The 23339-nt window shown below is 39.3% G+C and overlaps 1 protein-coding gene across 1 annotated transcript in view; it reads right to left on the reverse strand.

Annotated features, from left to right (window-relative positions):
• The window catches only part of LOC124160130, a 149603-nt gene extending 133067 nt beyond the window's left edge, over positions 1–16536 (reverse strand). The window contains exon 1 of the mRNA XM_046535882.1: positions 16032–16536. Within this exon, the coding sequence (XP_046391838.1) occupies positions 16032–16061 (30 nt within the window). The 5' untranslated portion in view covers positions 16062–16536. The remainder of the gene's footprint in view (positions 1–16031) is intronic.
• Positions 16537–23339: the final 6803 nt, after the last annotated feature.

Genomic DNA, 23339 nt, shown 5'->3' on the forward strand with positions numbered 1-23339 from the left:
GATTCTTTCAAATCGATTCCCAATAGGGTAGTTTCCTTCATCAAAGAAAACGAAAGGCATTGATTGCGATTCGTTACCCACCATTAGTGTATTCATAATATACAAATTATTTGGTTTTAGAAATACCGGTTTAGACGAATGGCAATGGTCAATTTTTATCCTCATTTGAAAAAGGCCAGTTTGGCGCCCATGTGATTCCACTCCACGTGACGCCACAGGGACCTAGTTTCTATACGAGTAGATAGGAGTTTTCCATCGTCTGAGATTACCAATGCATGCATGAGGCACAGAGCTCAGGAAAACATGTCTTAATAATCATTTATTAAAACTGGCTAAGGTCGGAAAGTTTTCTTGGTGTGATAAGGTATTAATAATCCTTATTTAAGCCAAGCGCTACCTGCTATCAGGGTGCTCTGCTACCTGCTAAAACTCTCCGCAAAGATTTAATTCGGTTCCAAACACTATATCGATCTCCTTCTAATCATCAACTTCACACTATTCCTGTCACGGTCAGAATATTATTTTTTCGATTTTGTTATTGACGAGTCAGTTTGCCCATAAATTACTTGTCACAATTAGCATACTTCTTGTGTTGTGATCGCCTGGTCCGCGGCTCGTTTCGTCGGGCCTCGAGCACGTTTTTTTGGTGTTTACTCTGCCTCCTAGAATATTTTCTGAACGGAAACGTGGTAATAAGCAATCTAACTAACTTTCTCATCCCCTACCGTGAGGTGGTTGCTATGGAGGTGTTTTTCGCCCTAGTTTTCATATCCCCGAGGCATGAGGAGCGCTCCCTTTTCTCTTCATTCGACTCATCAAGCGGTCCAAGTTCAGTGGCTATTAAGATTCCAGAAGCCGTTTTGAGGCATGACGGGACTTGTCATCATCATTCTCTCCTCTCTTTAGATGTATAATCTTCTTAATCTCTAACTCATGGTTTCGGCGTATGCGTCAATAATTAGCCCAAAATTTAAATCTTTTTTTTTTTTCATTCATCATCGCTGTAGATTTCACTTTGAGGTTAAACCTCTTATTTTGTCAACCTTTAATTTCAATCTCTCTCAGCTTTTGGAATTAGAATTTAAACGTGCGGCTAGCCTTTGCTTTCTTTAAGGATATCATTACGATACTGGTGAATGTTTTGAAGTCCAAACCTACGATAAGGATTTGTAAATACCTTTGAACACCAGTGTGCATTCCATACGACATTCGTTAGTCAATAGTGTTATATTTATTTGCTCGAATGTCATTTGGATTTGGGAATGTGCGCAATTTTTAAATAAAAAAAGATATGGTATAAAGAATTCCATTTTCTTTTTGGATCATTAAAATTTGCCATTGTTTAGGGTTTTGCGTTGAAATAGCGTTGAAGCTTCACTGAATCACTCGCGAGGGAACATGAAGTGTAACAATTAGGCGTAGGAAAAAAAAACACCTTCATATGTACTTGTAACAGGATTTTCTGAAGACCCAAACATGGTTGGGGTAGCTATTTTTTGACGCTAACTTTGGAGGGCCTTACTCGTATACCAGGGATTGTATATGCTTGCTTCTAAAGCTTGAATATGCCCATATTCAAATTTATTCCTTCAAAATCTTATTAAAATTTTCAAAATGGCGTCCGGATCCATCTAACAGCGTATTTTATCGCATTCTGATGAACTTATGTAGTACGTCATCAAAAGCGTGGTGAAATTTATGTACTCCTTTTGAATGACTTACCTCAACATTAGATTTCACAAGGTTGATTGGAAAGTATTTAATGTATGTGTGCTTTTAATCGTAGACAAGGCAGTTTCAACGATTCAATTTTATAACGATGAATAATACTTATAATGCTTCATGATGAATAAAAAATCAACTATGTGTTACTGTGCTATCAATTAGCGTTAATCATTCAATTGTTTAACAGTTACTTAAACAAATTAACGTTAACATACGGTATCAACTATGTGTGGTAATATAGTGTTCATGATGAATTTATTTTGAAATTGATTGCTTCAAGATATGTGCACAATACCATTCAAGTATTTCAGGCGATCTATCGCGTTTGGTGCGGGAACAATTTATTTCGGTTTCAAGTTAAATGGTGGCTATACAAGATCAGGTGATTCAAATTGGGATCTTAGGGGGAATAGAATTTTATCTTTATCCTAGCATTCATTCCTGTTTATTTTCGTTTATAAGGGTCAGCTGCTGCTAGAATTTGGTAGCCACATTAAGATGAGGCAACAATGGAAGCGAAATTCGCAAATTTCTAGGCAAACATGAGTCAGTTAAACTTCTTATATTATCCAGAATAAACGCTTTCAGAGCTTTTAAGAAGGTAATTGGTGACAGTCTCCCAGTTTGTCCCACTTCCATTTCCCTGCTTCACCTGTCCACTTAAGTCGGAATAGCGGCTTTCCGAGGGAAAAAAATCCTCTCATTCTTCCTTCGAAAAGACTCGATAAAAGGACTTTCGATGAGTAAACGGGTGTGCGTGTGTGTTTTTTCTCAAGCATCTGGATGAAAGTCTCGTCCATCACCTTGGAGGAATACGCGTAAGGATTTCCTTTTTCAAGGAGATACTCGGAAAGGAGTGTGCATCCGTGTTTCCTAGAGGGTTGATCCAATACTTTCTTCTCTTAGGCATTATCAATTCCCTACCAGCTTCCGGTGTTAACAGTGGAGACGATAGCGTAGAAAGTGGACTAGACAGCAGTGATGACATCCTTTGAAAACAGATGACTCGTCATCCACCTTTTAGGTATTTTTTTCAACATAGTCATCATTTGATTTTTAGATTTCCATTTCGATTTTATCGATCGCTAAAAAAATTAGCTGGAGGGTTTTTTGACGAGGAAATATAAATTATTCATTTATGCCGATAAAGACGAAGACTGAATATGAATAATAGGAACTGAGCATGCTCACAAACTGACCTAGGGTTAATAAAATTAATTTTTGTATTTCCAAGCGGTAAGGCGTTCAAAATTACAGTGGAAGTGTAAAAGTACCTCTTTACAAGTTTTTTGTGGACGTTTATATCTCCTGAATCTATAAATCATCCTGCTGAAAAAATATAACGTGTATTTTTATTCTTTAGTGTCATTTACGTGTTTATCGTGTTGATGACCTTGCAGTTGGTGTTTTCAGAAAAAGAAAGTCTTCATTGGACTCTAATGACCTACAGCTTGCTGTATCTTCGAGTATTTCCGTTACAGGAAAAGCATGCCTTAGTGTAACCAAACCTGCCTTGGATAGATCGTGATCTGCGGAAGGTAAAGCATACATAGAAGTCATGAGTTGTGTTGAGCATCCGGAAACAAGGAAAACTCGCAGCCAATCGGAGCACTTGGCTCATCGTTTTTGGAGTTTTAAAATAATGCGTTTTCAACCTAAATATCATTAGTAACTTTGGTTTCATCTGGCATCAGCTATCCAGGGTCAAAATTTCGTGACACAGTTTTTCTCCATCCTTTATTATTATTTTCCTGAAATATTTTTGACGATTTGACCATTGCACTGCGCGTAAGATACTCTGATACTCAACCTATGATCCCATTATTTAAGTACCAATTTTTTCATTCATATGTAATAATTATGCTGGTTGCACTTAGGCCCGGATTTCCAAGCGCTCCTTCCTTTGTTGGAGTGAAAGGGGGGAGAGGGAGGAAGTATATCCCTCGGTTGTCAGCTCGGGGAAGCTTTGCAAAAGCCTTCTCAGTGGGGTTCGAATCTTGCTCATGAACTCGAGACGCCATCCCCGGATTTCCTTGTCGCCTCGTCAACTGATAGGCGCTCGCCTTGCGGCCGTCGCGTCGGCCGTGGATAGCGATTCGATTCAGCGAACTCGCGCTAAACACCGCCCAGTGACCAGTGACCGCCATCTCCTCCCTTGATCTCCCCTCCCGGTTACCTTCGGCCGCTCATCGTGCATATCGACCTCAGAGCAAAAACCAACATGATTTATTTAGGACTTCTGCGTATATTATTGAAATGGTTAAAATATGTGATACATAATTAGTCTGATTGGCTGATGCCTAAGATAGCGCTTACTCAAATTTCGTTTGATTCGATTGGAAATGTATTTTCCGTTAAATTTTATATTTACAAACGATGGGATGCATCAGGGGTTTAATAATATCCATTTTTAAGAATTTCATAGATTTAAATTTTCCTTTTCTCAATACGATTCTGAGGTTGGTGTGTTTCAATGTTGGTCTTTCAGTGCTTGATACCTCGAGCCTCCTTGTATTATCTTTTTCTCTTTACCATCAGGGTCTCTCTCTCTATCGAAACGTCGGCAGTGCCTGATCAACTTACCACGTGGAATTCCCGAGAAGACTTCGCACGAAAATTTAGACCTTTATGTATCCCTCAACTGATACAGTGTATGACGCAGTAATTGCATCAATAAGGGAGGTGTGAATTTTGTTCGAATATTCAACACCAAGGGAAAGCCGTGAATAACTATCTCGAACTGGATTGGAGGAGGTACCGTATAATTTGTTACATTACTTAACAAGACCCACTGTATTTTAAGGCCACATTTTATGATAAGTTAGGCTTATAGGATAGTAAAGACTAGTATTAGCCCGTTAAATTTTCGTAATTATTGATAGTGAACCTATTGTACCTCGTATTTCAGTGGATTAACTGCAGTCGCTCCGCTTGTCATTGGCGAAAGAGGGATGCGAATTTATCAGATAAACAAGCTATATCTTGAGTTGTTAACCGAAATTCATATTCTCGATTATGCACTTTATCAAATGTATAACTTATCAATGCTATTCTTTGCGAGCGCTAATACTCAATTAAAAATGCTGAGGATAAATAGAGAGAATATACTGAGAATAAATCTGCACCCATCACAGCGTTGCGGACTTTATGAAAACCAACTATAATGCACCCAACATGATTCAAGCATCTAGCATAAACACTGGATCCTCGTCAATACAATTCCCTTGGTCTTACTGCTACATCCTACTTTTGTCAATGATGGAGAGAATGGGAGTGATCTACATGCTGCCACGCAATAGTAACTTCGCAGTAGTTTTAGCGGTATGCAGATGATGGTGGTGGTAGCGGTCGAGCGAGCATATGATTCTCTTGGAGCGCTTGTCAGTGCTCCCCCAATGGCCACCCCTCTCTCTTGAGCATCAGCACGCGATCGTGTTCATGTTTCAAGAGAGGGCAGTTCTCTTCGGCGTCCTCGTGGCCACCCGACCGATGCCAGGGAACCCTCACTTGACGGGGCGTTGTCCATCTCACGCAATGACCTCCACACTCACTCTCTCTCTCTATAACTCCATTCTTCCCTGTAGCATATCTCCGCGGATACCATTTCTATCTCCTCATGAGTGCACTTAAAGCTCTCCGACGCCGTGGGAACCGGGCGAAGTGATGTTACTAGTCACGATTTCAACCTATTTCCCTCCTTCACTGACCTCTCATTTGCTTCATTGTAATTCAGGAATTTTATTTAGAAAGAATTTATGCTGGGAGATGGGGTTGCTGTAATGGCTAGAATGCTGTCCTCCCATCGCGTGGGCCCGGGTTTAAATTTCTACGACAGCGGAAATTTTTCTGAGACTGCCCGACCCCTGCATGAATTCCTTGTGGACTGCAATCGCCTCTCTCCGTCCGTCGGATGGGACGTTAAGCCGTGGTCCCCTTGGCGCGTTTAGTTAAAACCAGGCTAATGGCCTCGCCAGGTTTCTCTCCACCCTTCCTTCCCAACCCTTCCTACATGGAGAAAACGACCGCAACTGTTGGTCGTCTCCATATACCATAGCGTATGAGAATATGTTGAAGTCCTCATCCATGTTCAATGGAAATTCGTAGCAGAGGATCTTAGGCTCTCCCGGCGAGTAATATTAGTAAAATCTTCCTTGGGTTTTTTAACCGAGTAAGGCAATTAAAAACAAACTTTTCGACGAGTACATCCCGCGTCGTCATCATATCCATTCTGATTCCCGAATTAATTCCATGACGGTTTTTTTATACCTCGCCTTTTTTATACCATGGACCCGTCGCTCTTCGAATAGTTGGATTTTAATATTGATTATGAACACACAAAATTCATTAATTTAAATTTTAATAAGTATTTGGACGAAGTATATTTTATTATTCACATTTCCAGTAATGTGGCTTTTTCGATAATATGACCGTGTCACCGTTGTGTATGCGTCAGATTACTGAGATAGCACTGTACAGATGAAGGCTGAAGATTCTTGCGTAGATGTGTATCCCAGAAAAATATTTTCCGTGATTGTAGCAACTGGATTGAATATGTTTCCTTTATTCTCACGTCGCTCATTTTTATTCCACTGTGCACACCGAGGAGGTATCCCTGGTGAACTTTCTCAGACACTCAGAGAGTGCTCTGAAAATGCCAGAAATGTGACTTTGTTAATCGCAAAGAGGCTTGATAAGAAATAGTCGGAAATTGTTTTATAATATTCGAAATCTTATGAAAAATATCACATGCATGAGAAATCGTCGGGAAAAAATATTAAAAGTGTATCAAATGTGCTTAATTTCCGTCGTGAAATGTCCCTTAGCAATCGATGAAATTATTATCTTTCCTATCTCTTCATTACTCGGGTCTAGTCGGTATATCTGTATCTGTTCGTTTGATATTATGACTTTTTAAAGCTACTCTGTAAGTAGTTTCTACTGACCATCATGTTGTATCTTCACATTCATCCGTTCTGTTTAAGTGTATACAAATTATTTTTTATTACAAAGTATTATAATTTTCTGCAGTGACTCTTGGTTTCACCCCGTTGAAATTTATTCTGAGACGACAGCTACTCAGTTATCATATTTATCGGCGTCAGGTCATGTACCCTTTAGGAATTTTTACATGGCTAACTTTGGATAGTGGCGTCCGTATAATACACAACGTATACGAAAAATACTGACTCTCTACCTGACTGACCTGAAGATGCTAATGGGAATATCAGCAAAACTGTTATCTCAGAATAAATTTTGACGGGGTGAATTCCAGATGCATTGGAGACATCACTAAGTCAACGCCACGGAAAACTGCGAGTCAATCCATTTTGAATTTTGACCATGGATTTGTGAACGGCGGAAACTTGGGAATCGGATTCCACTCATTGCTTCAAAACGGCGAATTTCGTCAACTTTCGAGTGAAAGTGACAAATCCGGAACCCAACAGAGGTCTCTTAAAAAAAATTAATCGCCACAGTGACAATGCGCTTGGCTCTTTTTTCACCGAGTTCGTCTAGAACCTAAGGTTTCGGCTCTCCAAAGTGTCAGGGCGGAGTCGGGAGAATCTTTCGTCCCTTCTAAGGCTTGCGAGGCGTTTGTTGAGCATTCTCGGTGACATGCATCCATTCTCCTTCTCCAGTTACTTCAGATGAAATTGTTGTCCCGTCAGGAGGGAAAAAACCTCAGCAGCTGGGGACCGCTTTCGCCCACGTCATGCGTGACATCCAATATGTCGGTCTTTGCTGATATGCTCCATCCCGCTGCTATCACCCTGCCTTCCTTGTGGTGACTGAGACCCCTTCTAGCGCCTTATTTTCGAAAAAAAAATCCTCAAATACCGTTAAAGTCGCACGCTCTCCAGATTTGAGTGTTTTATTTTTTCAATTTCGTCATTCACAATCGATTTAATGAAAAAAAGGGATGAAAATTTTCCACAAATTTGTTTAAAAACGTACGACGCGTTTTGACCGTCAGGTTATTCCAAGGAGGGGTATTGTATGACCACTTAATAACTCACTTTAAGCTGCAATTGAGCAAATTATTTATAAATTTATCTTATTTTTTCTTTCGTCGTGCATATTTAAAGTCAAAAGCCTTCGATTACGCTATTTGTTGAGGTATGAGATGATAAAACATCGTACCTAATTAGACATCCGTTTTATTTTTATTATTATTTTATTACTTTTTTGTATTGGTCAATTTGCTACCACATTTAGGTGATATTTTAATAATAGAAAATAGAAGAAAATAGTTGTTAGGTATAGCTTTCAGAGGTTTTGAAAAGTTCAGTCTTAACGACATGGTACTCGAGAATGACCTCACGGTCGAAAAACGTCGCACGTTTTTAAACAAATTTGTGGAAAATAGCCATCTCTCTTTTTCATTAAATCAGTTTGTCATTCCACTGCATCTCGCCTGCCTTAGGTACTTTTATTCACCATCGGAACGAAATCACTGCGGTATATCACACAGTAGCAGTGAATGAAGGGTGCGCGGTAGCTTAGTGGGTAGACTGCTTGGCAGCTGATTTAAGGGAGCTCGGTTCAAACCGCACTTGAAGCTTTCGAACGATTTAAATTAAAATTCTTCAAGTGTGAGGTTCCCGTATCCTGAATGTTTGAAATTCACTGACCTGTGGCAAAGTAAGGAGTGACTTCTACCATAACCTATACCATCAAAACTGCGTGATTAATCTCTGAGCTAGGGTGGCATTACATATGAAATATCTTTATTGAATTGAAAGTATATTAAACTTTCCTGCTTTAATATTTTTCCTCCCCGAAAAAGCAACTACTAATTGGTATGGTGAAATAATTAATATAATATTGACGTGGTAAAATAATTTGAGTTTCATTTTTCTCATTCATCGAAGCCAACAGCTTTGTTTTCAAATTTCGATTGATTTCTTTTTGGCGAATGACCTTTCTCTTCTGCAAAGATTATCACGCAGAATAATTCTCGCTATTTCACCTAATTAATAAATGGCAGTTTTCGAAGTAAGAATTATTTTGTTCTATTTTATGTTATTAAATATTACCTAATCGGCATTACAATTTAATTCTAAAACAAATTAGATTAATTAGTGATAATATTTTATTATCTAATGTAACTCAAAAAAGCCCAACATCGAAGGCTTTTGGTATGGATTATGCAAAAAGAGACAAAAATAAGATATACTTATAATCATTTTTCTCTATTGATGCGGGAAGCAAGTGATTAAGTGGAAATTTTAATATAATTAGGTGTAAGTTAATCTCTACATTTTCAGTGGTCAGATTGTAAAAATGAAGAAGTAGTGCAGATTTTCTTTAGTTGCTATTGTGCTTATTTTGTACTTTTTTATAAACGTTTAAAACTGAAAATTAATCTGTTCCTGCGATTCATAAATACCAAATTTTACTTATTGGGCTTCTTCAGTGTCTGTGAAATAAGATCAGCCCCCGCTTCATTACATCTATTCGCCAGGAAGAGAAACGAACCAACGCAGAACTACATTACGCCGAGAAATTACGGAGAAAAGTCGTGAGTAGAAGCTTGCTGCCTTTATTTTGCAATGTATTTAGGTTTTTTCGAGCAACTGCGCTCAAAATGTAAATTTTATAAGAACAGCTGTATTCCTCTGAAAGGTATTGATACTATGGATGATCAGAAAATTATCATAAGCCTATCAAAAGTATAAATGGAGTCTTCGAAGATTTTTAAGCTTCTTTCTTTAGGATTTTGCTTCATGTTTCAACGTAATTAAGTTATGCCTATAACCAAGGCTCGTTCACGACCAGGTGGACTTCAAATTATATTTTATTCTTATAAATGCTTAGCGTTTTCGTCGTGATGGACCCTAATGTCATAATAATAAATATTCTTATTGCAAAAATCGTTCAGTCATCTCTTTCTTAAGACATTTTGCTCTCTAGTGCATAAGCACTAACATAAACTGGATTCCGGCGTGTATATTTTGATCGTATGGTTTTCGTATCTTTACTCTCGCATCTGCTTCCACATCCCTTCTTTCCTCTTCACCGCCATCTGCTGCACACTTGAGTTTGAGGCACTCGTGAAGGCTTAACGTCCACCAACACATTGTTTGATGAAATATCATCCTATTGGAGGCTCAGGTGGTTCATCTCTTTGACATTAGACGCCGAATTTTTTAATAGACTTTGAGCGGAGAATTCTCACCTCAGCATTTATTTCGTTATCCATAAAATTTTACATTTTTTTAATGAGCTGGGATATATTCTGCGGTGCTACAAGGAAATTATTTTAGTCCTACAATCCGATAGGCTCGACTTCGAATACCACCTGTTGTCATTCCCGGAACATTTTCAGGCGTGTTGCTTGATAGGGTTGCTTGATAAGTAGGCTAGGTTAAGAAAATTGGTTAATTTTGGACAGTGAACTCGTAATTGAAAATAGCGTTTTTTCTTTATCAGTGCCTACGCAAACCTTTATTCTTGAATTTGTTAAACTATATCCTAGATTGCCATTGAGTCGCGGAATATTTTCTTGAATTCTTATTTTTTGGAATCGCGTTCAATCTCTCTCTTAGCAAGATTTTTGAGACGTTTCCCGATTCCCGCAAAGGCCATCGTGAGTATAGCTGGTTGGATGGGACCATAGTACGTAATCCCCGTATCCCCTTTCATCATGTGGGCGTTAATTTATTGGGTGCCGGGTTTCCATCCACTCATTCTATAGTCCTCCTTCCCCTCTTATTTTTAAATGACCTAACTTGCCGACCTTCGACTCAAACGATTACGGCAGAGAAATGTTGGTTTATGTGCAAGTATAAGAATACCGAAAACAGTGATATCTCTACATTCATGAACTTAATTCTCCTTCAAATGACTGTAAGTGGATGGAGTTAAAATACTTTTACTTGGCCAAGTGAGTAAAACTTGTGATACCTGCTCCATTCAAGTTATTCGTGGTTTTCTCGAGGTGAAACTGCAAACTGTTGATTAGAAACATCTGTTGAATAGCAGATCAACTTGGTATTTACTTGGTTGCTCAACATGAATATCCATAGATTATTGACCCTTTTTAACCCAGAGCTGCTTCTGGGGGATATTAAATATTAAGACTTCTGAAAATGTGAATATTTTCTACTCAATCATTGTCACTGAGGCAGCTACATTTTTTGCCATTAAACTTTACAGCACAAAGAAGAAGTACTTCAACCCTTCCTGAATAGAGCTGAAAATTACTCATTTTCGATGTTGATTAGAAGCAGCATTGGGTTATAATGGGTTAGTAGTTGGTTTTTAATGAAATTAACTTCATTGGTAAAAATGAATTTTTAAAAACGTATCGACATGTATTCTTTGCTCTATGTGATAACTCAAGGCTTTTTTGCAAGGTTTACAGCTTGATTCTTGCAAGTGCCAAACTTGGTCTTAAATGTGTGTACAGCAGTTGCCATGTTGTCTTTAGGCGATCTCTAAGAGACACTTACGTATGCTTAAAAACCTAAAAAAAAAGTTTTTTTATTTGAACATGAATACTAAAATCCTATTGATAAATTTTCGTAATTTTTTATGCAAGGTAATGTGTAGAAAAAACGTATAAATTTTAAACTAAAAAAACGTAAACATTTAAATTCTCATTCTATAACATTAGGACCCTTGTTTCGTAATCATTCATATAAGATGCTATTTTAAGGGTGGAAAGTACTCTAGGGAATCATGAAAAATAATCCCAAACAAGCCTATGAAAAACATTGGTTTGCAGCACATATTCTGTACATTGATTGAAATCATAGTTCTCATAATTTTGAAATCCTATTGCCGCTCAGAGCTTTTGCTTCGCATATGGCATCCCTTGAATATTGCGAGCGCTAAAAAACGTGGAATTCGGCATGTGTATGGACTCTCGCATATATATTTCACGCCTCCGCGCCATTAGAGCGGCAATCCTGACCATTCTTCAACCGGACACACTGCTGGCCTTAGGTTTCCAGAGCAGACTCCCGAAGGCTTATTTGGCCCACGCACGAGAGGCGCCCTCTACGGTCTGCTCGTGGGTGAACTCATGTGGGAGAACTAGATTCCAATTTAAAAGAAAACATAACGCCCACTCGAGATCACTTCTTTATGTCCTCGCGCCACATCAACAACTTACAGAAGTCATCGAATATATTATGTAATTTAGAAAGTACGGGTTATGACGTGAAACTTATAGTAAAAGAGTCTGCAATATTACGTGAGAAAAAGTGATTGAAAAAGCGCGTGGACCCAGCGGCAGTTTCAGAGAAATTCTCGTCTCCATTTATTCATCGTCGTTGGTTGCGCATCTATGAGAGGCCTTTAAATCGTTTCACTTTAGAAAAAAGTGAATTATATCGCTATGTGTTGAATAAATATGATGCGACAACTTTTAGCATGTATCATGTTAGTTTTATCATGTTAATTCAGACCTCTGTTAGGTACTGAGTGTAGTTTATGGTAAGTTATATTCATCAAAGGTCATAACCATTCTTCCAATATTTATTTTGATATCGAATGAAAATAAATATAAAATGATTTCATGGAAAGGAAAGACTTGAAGCTTAAATGTGGAAAAATTAGCTGACTGAAGTTGAGAGCTGGGTCACACCAATCTAAGGATAGCTGAGATAATAAGTAAGACCGGTGATGATGATGAATCACATTTAATTTCATCCGTCTGTTGAAAGATTTTTTTTATTTTCTCTGATTTTCACATTTCTCTGTCAAACACGGATTTTGAGCCAGAATAGTTTTGAAATGCAATAATTAATTTTTACTATAGAAACCGAATCGCCTACTACTGATTTATGTTCATTATTTTTTCACGTATATGTTTTATGTATGTTCGATATAGCATTGTTAGGAATTTAGAATGAAAATGCTGTTAGTTTATAATAGTTATCCTTTTCACTATCCCAGGCTTACAGCGCGCAAGAATCGTATCATCTGTGAAAGTGGTAATTCTGGGAGCGTGTTTAAAATAAAATAACTTATATAATAATCGAGGATTCGAAGTACACAGATGAGATCGGGTACCTACTACCCTTGAAATTCGCTCATACTCTAATATGCCGTTCGCATTGCCACGCGAGTGTCGCCTCATGAGGCCGCCAAGTGCGGTGCTTCGTAATAAAGCGTGCTTCGTGCGTCCCGCTATGACATGACTGTGAATGATGTGACATATTCATGCCAGCAGCTTCTGGTGCAGTTGCCCTGCTCTCTTAGCGTGCTCCAATGTCGTATTCAATGTCACCGCATTCTCGCCACGCGTTGAAGTCTCCACCGGCCGTTGAAGTCTCCACGACCGCGAGTTGGCAGAAACAGCCTTTCATATTTATTATTTGCATTCGGAACGCGTCAACCCCATCCCAACATCACATCGTCCTGCGGGCTGAAAGGACACCGATCGGTGTAAACAGACATTGAGGGCTTTCTTGGCTACGATTTCCGGCTGAGGGCACTTAGCACACGTCCGAAGAGACATAGGTTTGGCTGGGAATCAAGTTCCGCTCAGGGATTATGAAACACTTTTAGGCATTACTCTATCTTATTTCTTTTATGAGATGCATTGGATATATTATTACTCGTAAGTACCACTTACATTATGGATAGTAGAATAGATTTAGTGGAAGCACTGCATAAAACAAGAGACTTTATACGAAGTCACGCACGGGTGTAAAGTTGTATACACCACGGATGTGGTTCACCATGAAAAAAACTCTCTGGGTATAATTAGAACCTAGGTAAAGGGTGGAGAAAAATTATGTCATGAAATGTTAACCCGAGATAGCTGATGCCAGAAGGAAACAAAATTACAAATGATGAACAGGTCGAAAACGCAGCGTTTTTCAACTACAGAAAGTTTGGCCCAAGCGCTTTGATTAGCCGCGAGTTTGCCCTGTTGTTGGATGCCTTGGATACATTTCAATCTCCGGCAGGCAAAGCATTCGAAATCATGAGTTATCCAGAGTACTATCCCGGGTTAAAATTTCGTGAAAAAATGTTTCTCCACCCTGTATACTCTGCAAATATGCATATAAATAGTTTATTTTCCTCATAAATGATATGAGAAAAGCGTGTTAAAGGGTTGAATATTTCTATAATCCATAAACGGAAATATTTCTATAATCCATAAACGGAACTTATGATCTTGACTACCCAATTCCGAAATACGTTCGACCACCCATCCACTCTTCCTCCAGGAGATATTCCCTTGGGTCGACGTAGCTGGCTTCCTTCCGATCTAATTGAATCACTGTGTCCGCCTTATGCGCCTCCGGCACCGCTCGACGCGTGAGAATCCAACTCCGGATGATAACATCCTCTTTTAACACTTCAGCAAGCGAGTATACGTTGGGAGGCGACAGAAGATTCGATGAAATATGATCCACAATCGGTGGAGAAAGTTGTGATGGAAATGATTATTTACCCTCTCCTGTCAACAGAAGCTTAGTTAATTAAAGGAATCGGGCGATTACAGCGGTGCGATTTTTCTGAGTTTTTGATTAGAGTCCGGTTTAGTCCCTGAGAGATGAGTGAGGCAGGTCAAATTGAATCCGCACCTGTGTCGGAGATAGAGAGACAATTATACATCGTTATCCTGGCCTTTTCTCTCATTTTTATACGATTTGCCGTGCTTCCTCTTTTAGAACGTAAATCAGGGGAAAGGTTGTGAATTAACGCCTGCCTGTCATGAATGGATTGCTATTGTTAGCGCGTTTCCTCTCTCTGCCTCCATGACGGTTGTAACAATGCCAGCACTTTTAGCTAACCTCTACCTCCTAAGATATAGTCTGTGACAATATCCATATCCTTATTCTATAAGAAAGAGTTTTCCTATCAAAAATTACTTCGTTCCTCGAATGAGGCCACTCTTTTGTAAACCTCGTAGTTTATTTGCTGCCTGCATTATTCATCTGTTCCGGAATATGTAAACGAATGACTTTTTAGTGAATGACGCAGGGTTTAAAGTATCGTCAGAAAATTATATCTATGCTAATGCTGTGATTAAAATGATATTTTTATTTCGTTAACATGAGTGACACAATATTATGACTGAAGGAAAAAACCTATGTAGTGGAATATATATAATGATTTCAGTTAAACTCATTGATTATATTTATTTATTAAGTTTTAAATGGGTAGCCTACTAGTTAGAGCATTTTTAAAAACTTATTTGAGAGCTTCTATGAGTAATATTGATAAAGTTTAGCTCTTAATGTGTTGTAAAAATAATGCTTATCATCAGAGAGGATTTTTTTATGACATCAGTGCTTGCCATATGTGAGAAAAAGCTAAAACTATTGATTCTTTTATGATCCATCGATTCTTTAGCCATGCATATATTCTCAAAATTTTTTTTATAAAATAAGCAAAATCTAGAATTCCAATTCATTAAAAAATTGCATGGAAAGATTCATGCCAATTATTGAATCACAATGGCCTAAACTCGGAGTATGAAGCGTTCCCAAACCGCGCTAGCCCACCAGGCACAGAGCGAGAATTTCGCTTCGGGAGGTGCGAGGGGAAGGTAGGCGAATTTCCTATGCTGATATTTTGTTGTCTATTTGTACTCATCGGAAAATTATACATTTCATTAAGTCAGTTAGATATTTTATGCATAACGCTGAAAGTCTTGTTCCATGTTATTTAGGCACGGAGAAACATGGTTGATTTTATTTTACTCAGAAATATTGTGACTGCTGAAGTTTACTGTAGCTATCTCTTAAGCTTAATATACTATAAGGTTCCTTCCCGTAGAACTAGACACACTCGACTTTTTCGATGTAAGATCGAAGCGTGGACGTCACGCGGTTTGAGCCACTTAACCGGATGATATGCGCAGCTAATGTCTTTCTATCTTTTTTGATTCATTACAAAGTCTTAAGAGTAAACTACTTACTTAGCCTGACTACTTATTATCTTAAATATTTTTCGTCAGTTATTTATTTTATTTTTTTATCATTCCACGATTTCGCGTAATTGACATTATCATTACACTTTCAATTGGGGTTATCTGTAAGTGTAAAATACATTAATATTATTATTCGTTGCTGGCAGATGTTATGGAATATAACAATATCGAAAAATGGATTGTCAGAGGATAGCTCGACTGAAAAAACCTGTATATGTCCCTATGTACCCTAAGCCTTTGGGCTAGAGTTCTCCTCAGCAGATGTATTCGGGGGTAGTCACCACTAGGAAATTAAAATTTCAGGTGTAAGGGGCCGAAGCCCTCAAAGCCACCTTGGAGCGTGTACGAGAGCAAGGGTATTTAATAATGATGGAGGGAGATGGAAAAATATCCATCGAGGACTCACCAGAATCGCGACCATGTTGCCTCGAGCCATGTTGCAGGCGGCGACAATGACGACCCCTTTGGAATTCTCTTCCTCCACCAGCTGACTTCGTCCTCCTCTCTTCTCTTTGCCTCCTCCTCCTCCTACCCGTCCCCTCTTCTTCTCAGCCGGATCGAAATCCTTCGTCCCCCTAGACCCTATCTCCTCATTCCCGTCCGCGAATACACCTCTTCCCGCTGCCACTGAACTACTAGCTTTTGACGAGAAATAGCCGTCCAGTTTAAGGGTTGGAACTTGGTAAGCAAACCCCTTGGACGGGGTGTCACTCGAGGGTGTCCTTTCGAAATCCCACAGCCTTCGTCAGTGGAGAGATTCCGTTCCAGAGCACATGTGCTGGTGTTTTCCTCTCCGGCTTTCAGAGGGGAGGTGTGAGGTATGAGAGGTACAAAGAGAGAGAGAGAGCGAGCGAGATAGGTGTGCGTACTCCTTTGGCGACGGTTGTCGGTGGACTGGCGGAGAGCGCGCGGCCCGCCAGCCATGGCAAGGAAGACCACTCAGCCGAGAACTCGGGCGGAGGAGGAGGGGTGGGGGAGGAGAAAGGGGGGGATTTGGTGGGAGGGGGCGGAAGGGGATCCAGGGAGAGTGAGTGCGGACACTCACGGCACTATAGATGGGGATTCATTCGATTCATTTTTGATGATCCGGTTCGGGTGATTTGGAGAATGGCAATGATTTTGCTCCTTAAGATCGTAAGAAGTGAACAGCGCGAAACGATTTCCGGTGAATTGAACCAGATTCGGAAAAGTTTCTCGGGTTTTCCACCGGTAGATGTCGTCCATGTCTCCCGACGTTTCGATCCGCGACTTGCCGATGATCTTCAGGGGATCTTTCGAATGCCGTTCTTAAAAATTTGTCCAGTACCTATATAAAAAATTTGAAGAACGGCATTCGGAAGAACCCCTGAGGATGATCAGCAAGTCGCTGATCGAAACGTCGGGAGACATGGACGACATCAACCGGTGGAAAACCCGAGAAACTTTTCTGCAACTGATACGCCGGGAAAACCTAAGATCATACATGAACCAGATTCATTTTCGTATTCAAGTCCTTTTTTTGTCGATCCAGATCTACGAATCCAAATCCAATCATGGGCAAACAAAATCCACAAATCCAAATACAGTCATTGTTGAATCAGATTCATAATTCCAAATATATTCGTTGTTATGTAAAATCCACTAATGTATTAATGCACTAATTTATTTATTCATTGTTGAACCAAATATCCTAATTGATGGTCCATTTATTTATCCTGGATTAATACATTGTTGGCTAAAATCCACGAATCCAAATCCATTCATTGTTGAGTCGCATCATTGATTCCATTGCATTTATTATTGACCCAAAGCAATGTATATAAGTGCATTGTGTAATTGAAGCAAATTCACTACTCAATTTTAATTCATCGATTGGAACGTGCAACCACGAATCCGGAAGAATATCCTAAGTGCGTCTTGGTCGTCGAATGATGTTTCCAAAGGGATCACGGGTATGCCACTTTTTAAATGATTTTTTTCCGATTAATGCGCCCCATAATTCAATTATTTTCAGGGCGTGGAACTTCTTTAATGGGCCAAAATATGTGCCATCTGGCTGTCATAAAATCCTTGCATAATATCTCCAGTACTTCCTGTATTCTGCTCGTCATTCATCGAAAATTTAAGACATGACGAATAGCTGGTTTTCATTTCAATTATAATTTTTTTTTGAAATTTAACTGCCTGATATTTTGAATTAGAATTCGCATCAAATCCAAGGAGCGGATATAAAAAAGAGCTAAAAATCTCATTGTGAGTCCTCAACGGATGATTTCCTATTTCTCGCCATGGTCGTAATATTCATATTCTCCTGGAACATCGATGATTTTGATTGATTGAATGCTATGGTTATAGTCATTCGGTTCATCCCCACGAATCGTTCTTTGCGCGCGGTTCATTCATGAACGTGGGAGAGGGGTGGTGTTTGAGTGTGGTTTTTAGCTGGAGTCAGCTGGTGGGAAGGACGGGGGAAGAGGAAGGAGGGAGGGGGGAGGAGGGAGTGTCAAATGGAGGGGAAGCGATATCGCTGTCTTGCCGAAACAGGTGGGCGTGGGCCTTTTCCTCCCATTCTTATACTAAAAAACGGAAGGAATCTCCCCGAAAAATAAAAATATTTTCCGAGGCGTAGAACAAAGGACCAGCCCATGCCTTATTTTCGGAAGTGTAGCGCCTCCCTCTGCGGAGGAGCCGTGGATTTTTGCCGCTCGTCTCCGAGGGAACACGATCATTGTTGTTGGTGGGTGTCGCGCTGGGAATGAGGAAGTGCGTCCAAGATGTGATCCCCCCACCTGTCATTGTTGCGTTTTTTTGCCGTGTCATCTCGAAGGTGTATCGAGAAGAAGAATTTACAATTCCGGAAGGATGCGGTAGGGAAGCTTTGCAGCGCTTCCTCTTACGAAATTGTGAAGTGTATTAACTGACGTCATTCTTTAGAGTTGGTTCAGTGCTGGGAAATAATCGCATGCATGACGATCTTCCATTAGGATAACAATGGAGTTCAGGTTACAGTGATGGCTCGTTAGGATAATTAGGATGAGTGAAAGTGTGATGAGCAGGTATGATGAGACTCACTATATGAGTGGTTTGGATGCCAAGGGGTACAAGTGATTTTTTTCTCCACAGAGTTAGGTAAAGTTAATTGTTAGAATAAATACACAAAAACCTGTTTGCCTATGGAAACGAGTGTGTCTCTCTTTTGTGCTGACATCGACTGGAAAATCAAATGCACTACTAATAATCTAATTGATCTCGTTTGTTTTCTTTACCTAATTTCTGTACCTAACTCTGTACAGAACAGAGAAATCACTTGTATCCCTTGGCTTCCAACCCACTCATATGAGAGAGCGCGAAATAATATTAGCATAGTTATCATGAGTCCAACAGTACCTATCAGCACTAATAAAGTAAGGGAAAAAATTAAAAATAACTCACATACGGGTGTATGCCGCGTGTCGTACTGGAGATTGCCCCGACGTTTCGCGACCGACTGCTGGTCACTTTTTCAAGGGAATGCACCCGTATGTGAGTTATTTTTAATCGTCATGAGCCGCGAAAGCTTCGGGAAACCCCCCCCCCCCAAAAGATCCCCCACAAGTTTATCCCCTCCCTATAGACCCCCACGAAAAACATGCTTGATGTTCAAATGCCGCCTTGCTCGTAATTATCGCGTGCGAAGGTATTGCATATGTTGGATTTGTCGACTGGGCTTGTAGAAATATCAGGCAAGGGAAAAATGTATTACTATTTCGTATGTATTTTGGCCACTTGAAAGGGGTCATTTTATCACTAGAAAGACCGGATTTGTCATTTTGACGGATAACCTCCCCTCTCTTAATCATATTGCCACGAATTATTTTTTTCTTGACTTAATTTTTCATGACTTTTATTCATTTTCTATGGCACGTATTTTTTTGAAGTATACGAGGGCCACTAAATGTTTAAATTTACCTGTCAAGGCCAAAGAGCTCAGGAGCCTGGGGGTGTATGTGGTTTTTGAACTCCCCCGAAATGTTTGGGAGACACAATGTTCGGGAAACCCCCCCCCCCCCCAAAAGATCCCCCACAAGTTTATCCCCTCCCTATAGACCCCCACGAAAAACATGCTTGATGTTCAAATGCCGCCTTGCTCGTAATTATCGCGTGCGAAGGTATTGCATATGTTGGATTTGTCGACTGGGCTTGTAGAAATATCAGGCAAGGGAAAAATGTATTACTATTTCGTATGTATTTTGGCCACTTGAAAGGGGTCATTTTATCACTAGAAAGACCGGATTTGTCATTTTGACGGATAACCTCCCCTCTCTTAATCATATTGCCACGAATTATTTTTTTCTTGACTTAATTTTTCATGACTTTTATTCATTTTCTATGGCACGTATTTTTTTGAAGTATACGAGGGCCACTAAATGTTTAAATTTACCTGTCAAGGCCAAAGAGCTCAGGAGCCTGGGGGTGTATGTGGTTTTTGAACTCCCCCGAAATGTTTGGGAGACACAATGTTCGGGAAACCCCCCCCCCCCAAAAGATCCCCCACAAGTTTATCCCCTCCCTATAGACCCCCACGAAAAACATGCTTGATGTTCAAATGCCGCCTTGCTCGTAATTATCGCGTGCGAAGGTATTGCATATGTTGGATTTGTCGACTGGGCTTGTAGAAATATCAGGCAAGGGAAAAATGTATTACTATTTCGTATGTATTTTGGCCACTTGAAAGGGGTCATTTTATCACTAGAAAGACCGGATTTGTCATTTTGACGGATAACCTCCCCTCTCTTAATCATATTGCCACGAATTATTTTTTTCTTGACTTAATTTTTCATGACTTTTATTCATTTTCTATGGCACGTATTTTTTTGAAGTATACGAGGGCCACTAAATGTTTAAATTTACCTGTCAAGGCCAAAGAGCTCAGGAGCCTGGGGGTGTATGTGGTTTTTGAACTCCCCCGAAATGTTTGGGAGACACAATGTTCGGGAAACCCCCCCCCCCCCCAAAAGATCCCCCACAAGTTTATCCCCTCCCTATAGACCCCCACGAAAAACATGCTTGATGTTCAAATGCCGCCTTGCTCGTAATTATCGCGTGCGAAGGTATTGCATATGTTGGATTTGTCGACTGGGCTTGTAGAAATATCAGGCAAGGGAAAAATGTATTACTATTTCGTATGTATTTTGGCCACTTGAAAGGGGTCATTTTATCACTAGAAAGACCGGATTTGTCATTTTGACGGATAACCTCCCCTCTCTTAATCATATTGCCACGAATTATTTTTTTCTTGACTTAATTTTTCATGACTTTTATTCATTTTCTATGGCACGTATTTTTTTGAAGTATACGAGGGCCACTAAATGTTTAAATTTACCTGTCAAGGCCAAAGAGCTCAGGAGCCTGGGGGTGTATGTGGTTTTTGAACTCCCCCGAAATGTTTGGGAGACACAATGTTCGGGAAACCCCCCCCCCCCCAAAAGATCCCCCACAAGTTTATCCCCTCCCTATAGACCCCCACGAAAAACATGCTTGATGTTCAAATGCCGCCTTGCTCGTAATTATCGCGTGCGAAGGTATTGCATATGTTGGATTTGTCGACTGGGCTTGTAGAAATATCAGGCAAGGGAAAAATGTATTACTATTTCGTATGTATTTTGGCCACTTGAAAGGGGTCATTTTATCACTAGAAAGACCGGATTTGTCATTTTGACGGATAACCTCCCCTCTCTTAATCATATTGCCACGAATTATTTTTTTCTTGACTTAATTTTTCATGACTTTTATTCATTTTCTATGGCACGTATTTTTTTGAAGTATACGAGGGCCAATAAATGTTTAAATTTACCTGTCAAGGCCAAAGAGCTCAGGAGCCTGGGGGTGTATGTGGTTTTTGAACTCCCCCGAAATGTTTGGGAGACACAATGTTCGGGAAACCCCCCCCCCAAAAGATCCCCCACAAGTTTATCCCCTCCCTATAGACCCCCACGAAAAACATGCTTGATGTTCAAATGCCGCCTTGCTCGTAATTATCGCGTGCGAAGGTATTGCATATGTTGGATTTGTCGACTGGGCTTGTAGAAATATCAGGCACATTTTTGTATGCATGAATAAGCGGATATCTAAATCATATATTTTTGGTGGGTTTTAGCATGATCTTTCAAGTATTTAATTTTTGTCACCTTCTGCTGATGTCTTTAAATTACAGCATATTTTTTCTCTTGTTTAAAAAAAAATCAGATCAGAGAGGTTGTTGATGCTTTAGTTGAAAATAAAACGGAAGAAGTCGCTTTGGGGGTCGCTTTATAGAAACATTTTAAATGATTATATTTTTGATGTGGAAAAGTTCAAGAGGTTTGATGCATTTTTGGAGACAACTTGGTATTATTCGGAGCCGACGGGTGTCAAAGAAACCGTCTATCTCTGACGTAAAAGGATAAAGGTGAGCGGAATTGACTGCTGGTCCATTATGAATACTGCTGTGATTTTTTTAGTATGTTTCAATTTGGACTGTTCATTGATATTAGACATTAATATCATTTCAACTCATTAATTCTTTCTTATATTCCTCAAGGCTATACCGGAATGACTTTTACATATTCATGTACCTCTGGATTTTAAGATTTTGATTATAAATGCGTAGAATCAATGTGATGATTCCCTTTACCACATTTGGAAGCCAAAATTGGTTTAAATATCAATTTATTGCTTAGAAGATAGGAAGATGTGAGGTTCTGAGCATTGGTTAATATATAATGAAGGAAACTTTCCTCTATTGTTTTTAAGGAGGCCAGCTTATTGAGGATACGCGATCATATTTCATGCTAAAAAAGTCAAATTGCTGTTAGTAATAATATTTTGTTAATGATGAATAAGTGTTGCAGAAAATCGTTTAATTTGTTAGCCCGAATCAAATTGAAGTGGTCATATTTCCTAAATTAAAATTTATTATTAATAAATATGTTGGTGAAAATTATTGAAAGCTGATTTTGATCAGAAATTTTGGATTGAGAGCTATTCAATTTATCTAGTCTTGATCAGAGTCTTAAATGTTTTATAAACCATCAATTTTACGCGGAGAAAATTTGTAACAACTGGAAATGGATATTTAATGGGGTTTATTTACTGCCGGGTTTTCAGTATTATCTCAGTAGCGAACAAATTAGGGGGAAAGCTTTCAGGTGATATATTTCACAAGATGCTTAGTTTAATTTTTATTTGTGTTTACCTATTCTTTATAATGAGAAGTTTTGGTTAGTATGGTGGTCTCATTTCTGTGAATCGTTGTCTGACTGAGAGCAGTTATGGAATACCTTGTCGTTATGGATTCCATTATTGAGTTGATAAGCTACGGGTTAAACCCGCGAAATGAATCAAACGCTCGTGATTGCCTTGAGGATGTTAGAATATTGAATTGTTATTTCCAGTGTGACCGAATTCGTGTTTTTCTATCCATAATTAACAGAGTTAATTGTTGTGGTGGGCAAGCGCAATATTATCTACATTAATTCGTGCTCAAAGCTTTTAATTTTATTGAAATAATAATTTTGTATCAATTTAAGGGAATAAAAATCACCAAAAATCAATTTCATGGTAACTGGGACTCATCATTAGTATGAGATTTATGCCTTCGCTATTTCTCTTCTTAAATTATATGAAAGCTCACTTCAAATGTTTTCCGGATAATAGAATTTATCTCATTCGGTCAAAATAAATGAATGAAACATTTGAGCAGCTTAAAACTGCGTGA

Source organism: Ischnura elegans, chromosome 6, assembly GCF_921293095.1.
Source record: "Ischnura elegans chromosome 6, ioIscEleg1.1, whole genome shotgun sequence".
Classification (NCBI taxonomy): domain Eukaryota; kingdom Metazoa; phylum Arthropoda; class Insecta; order Odonata; family Coenagrionidae; genus Ischnura; species Ischnura elegans.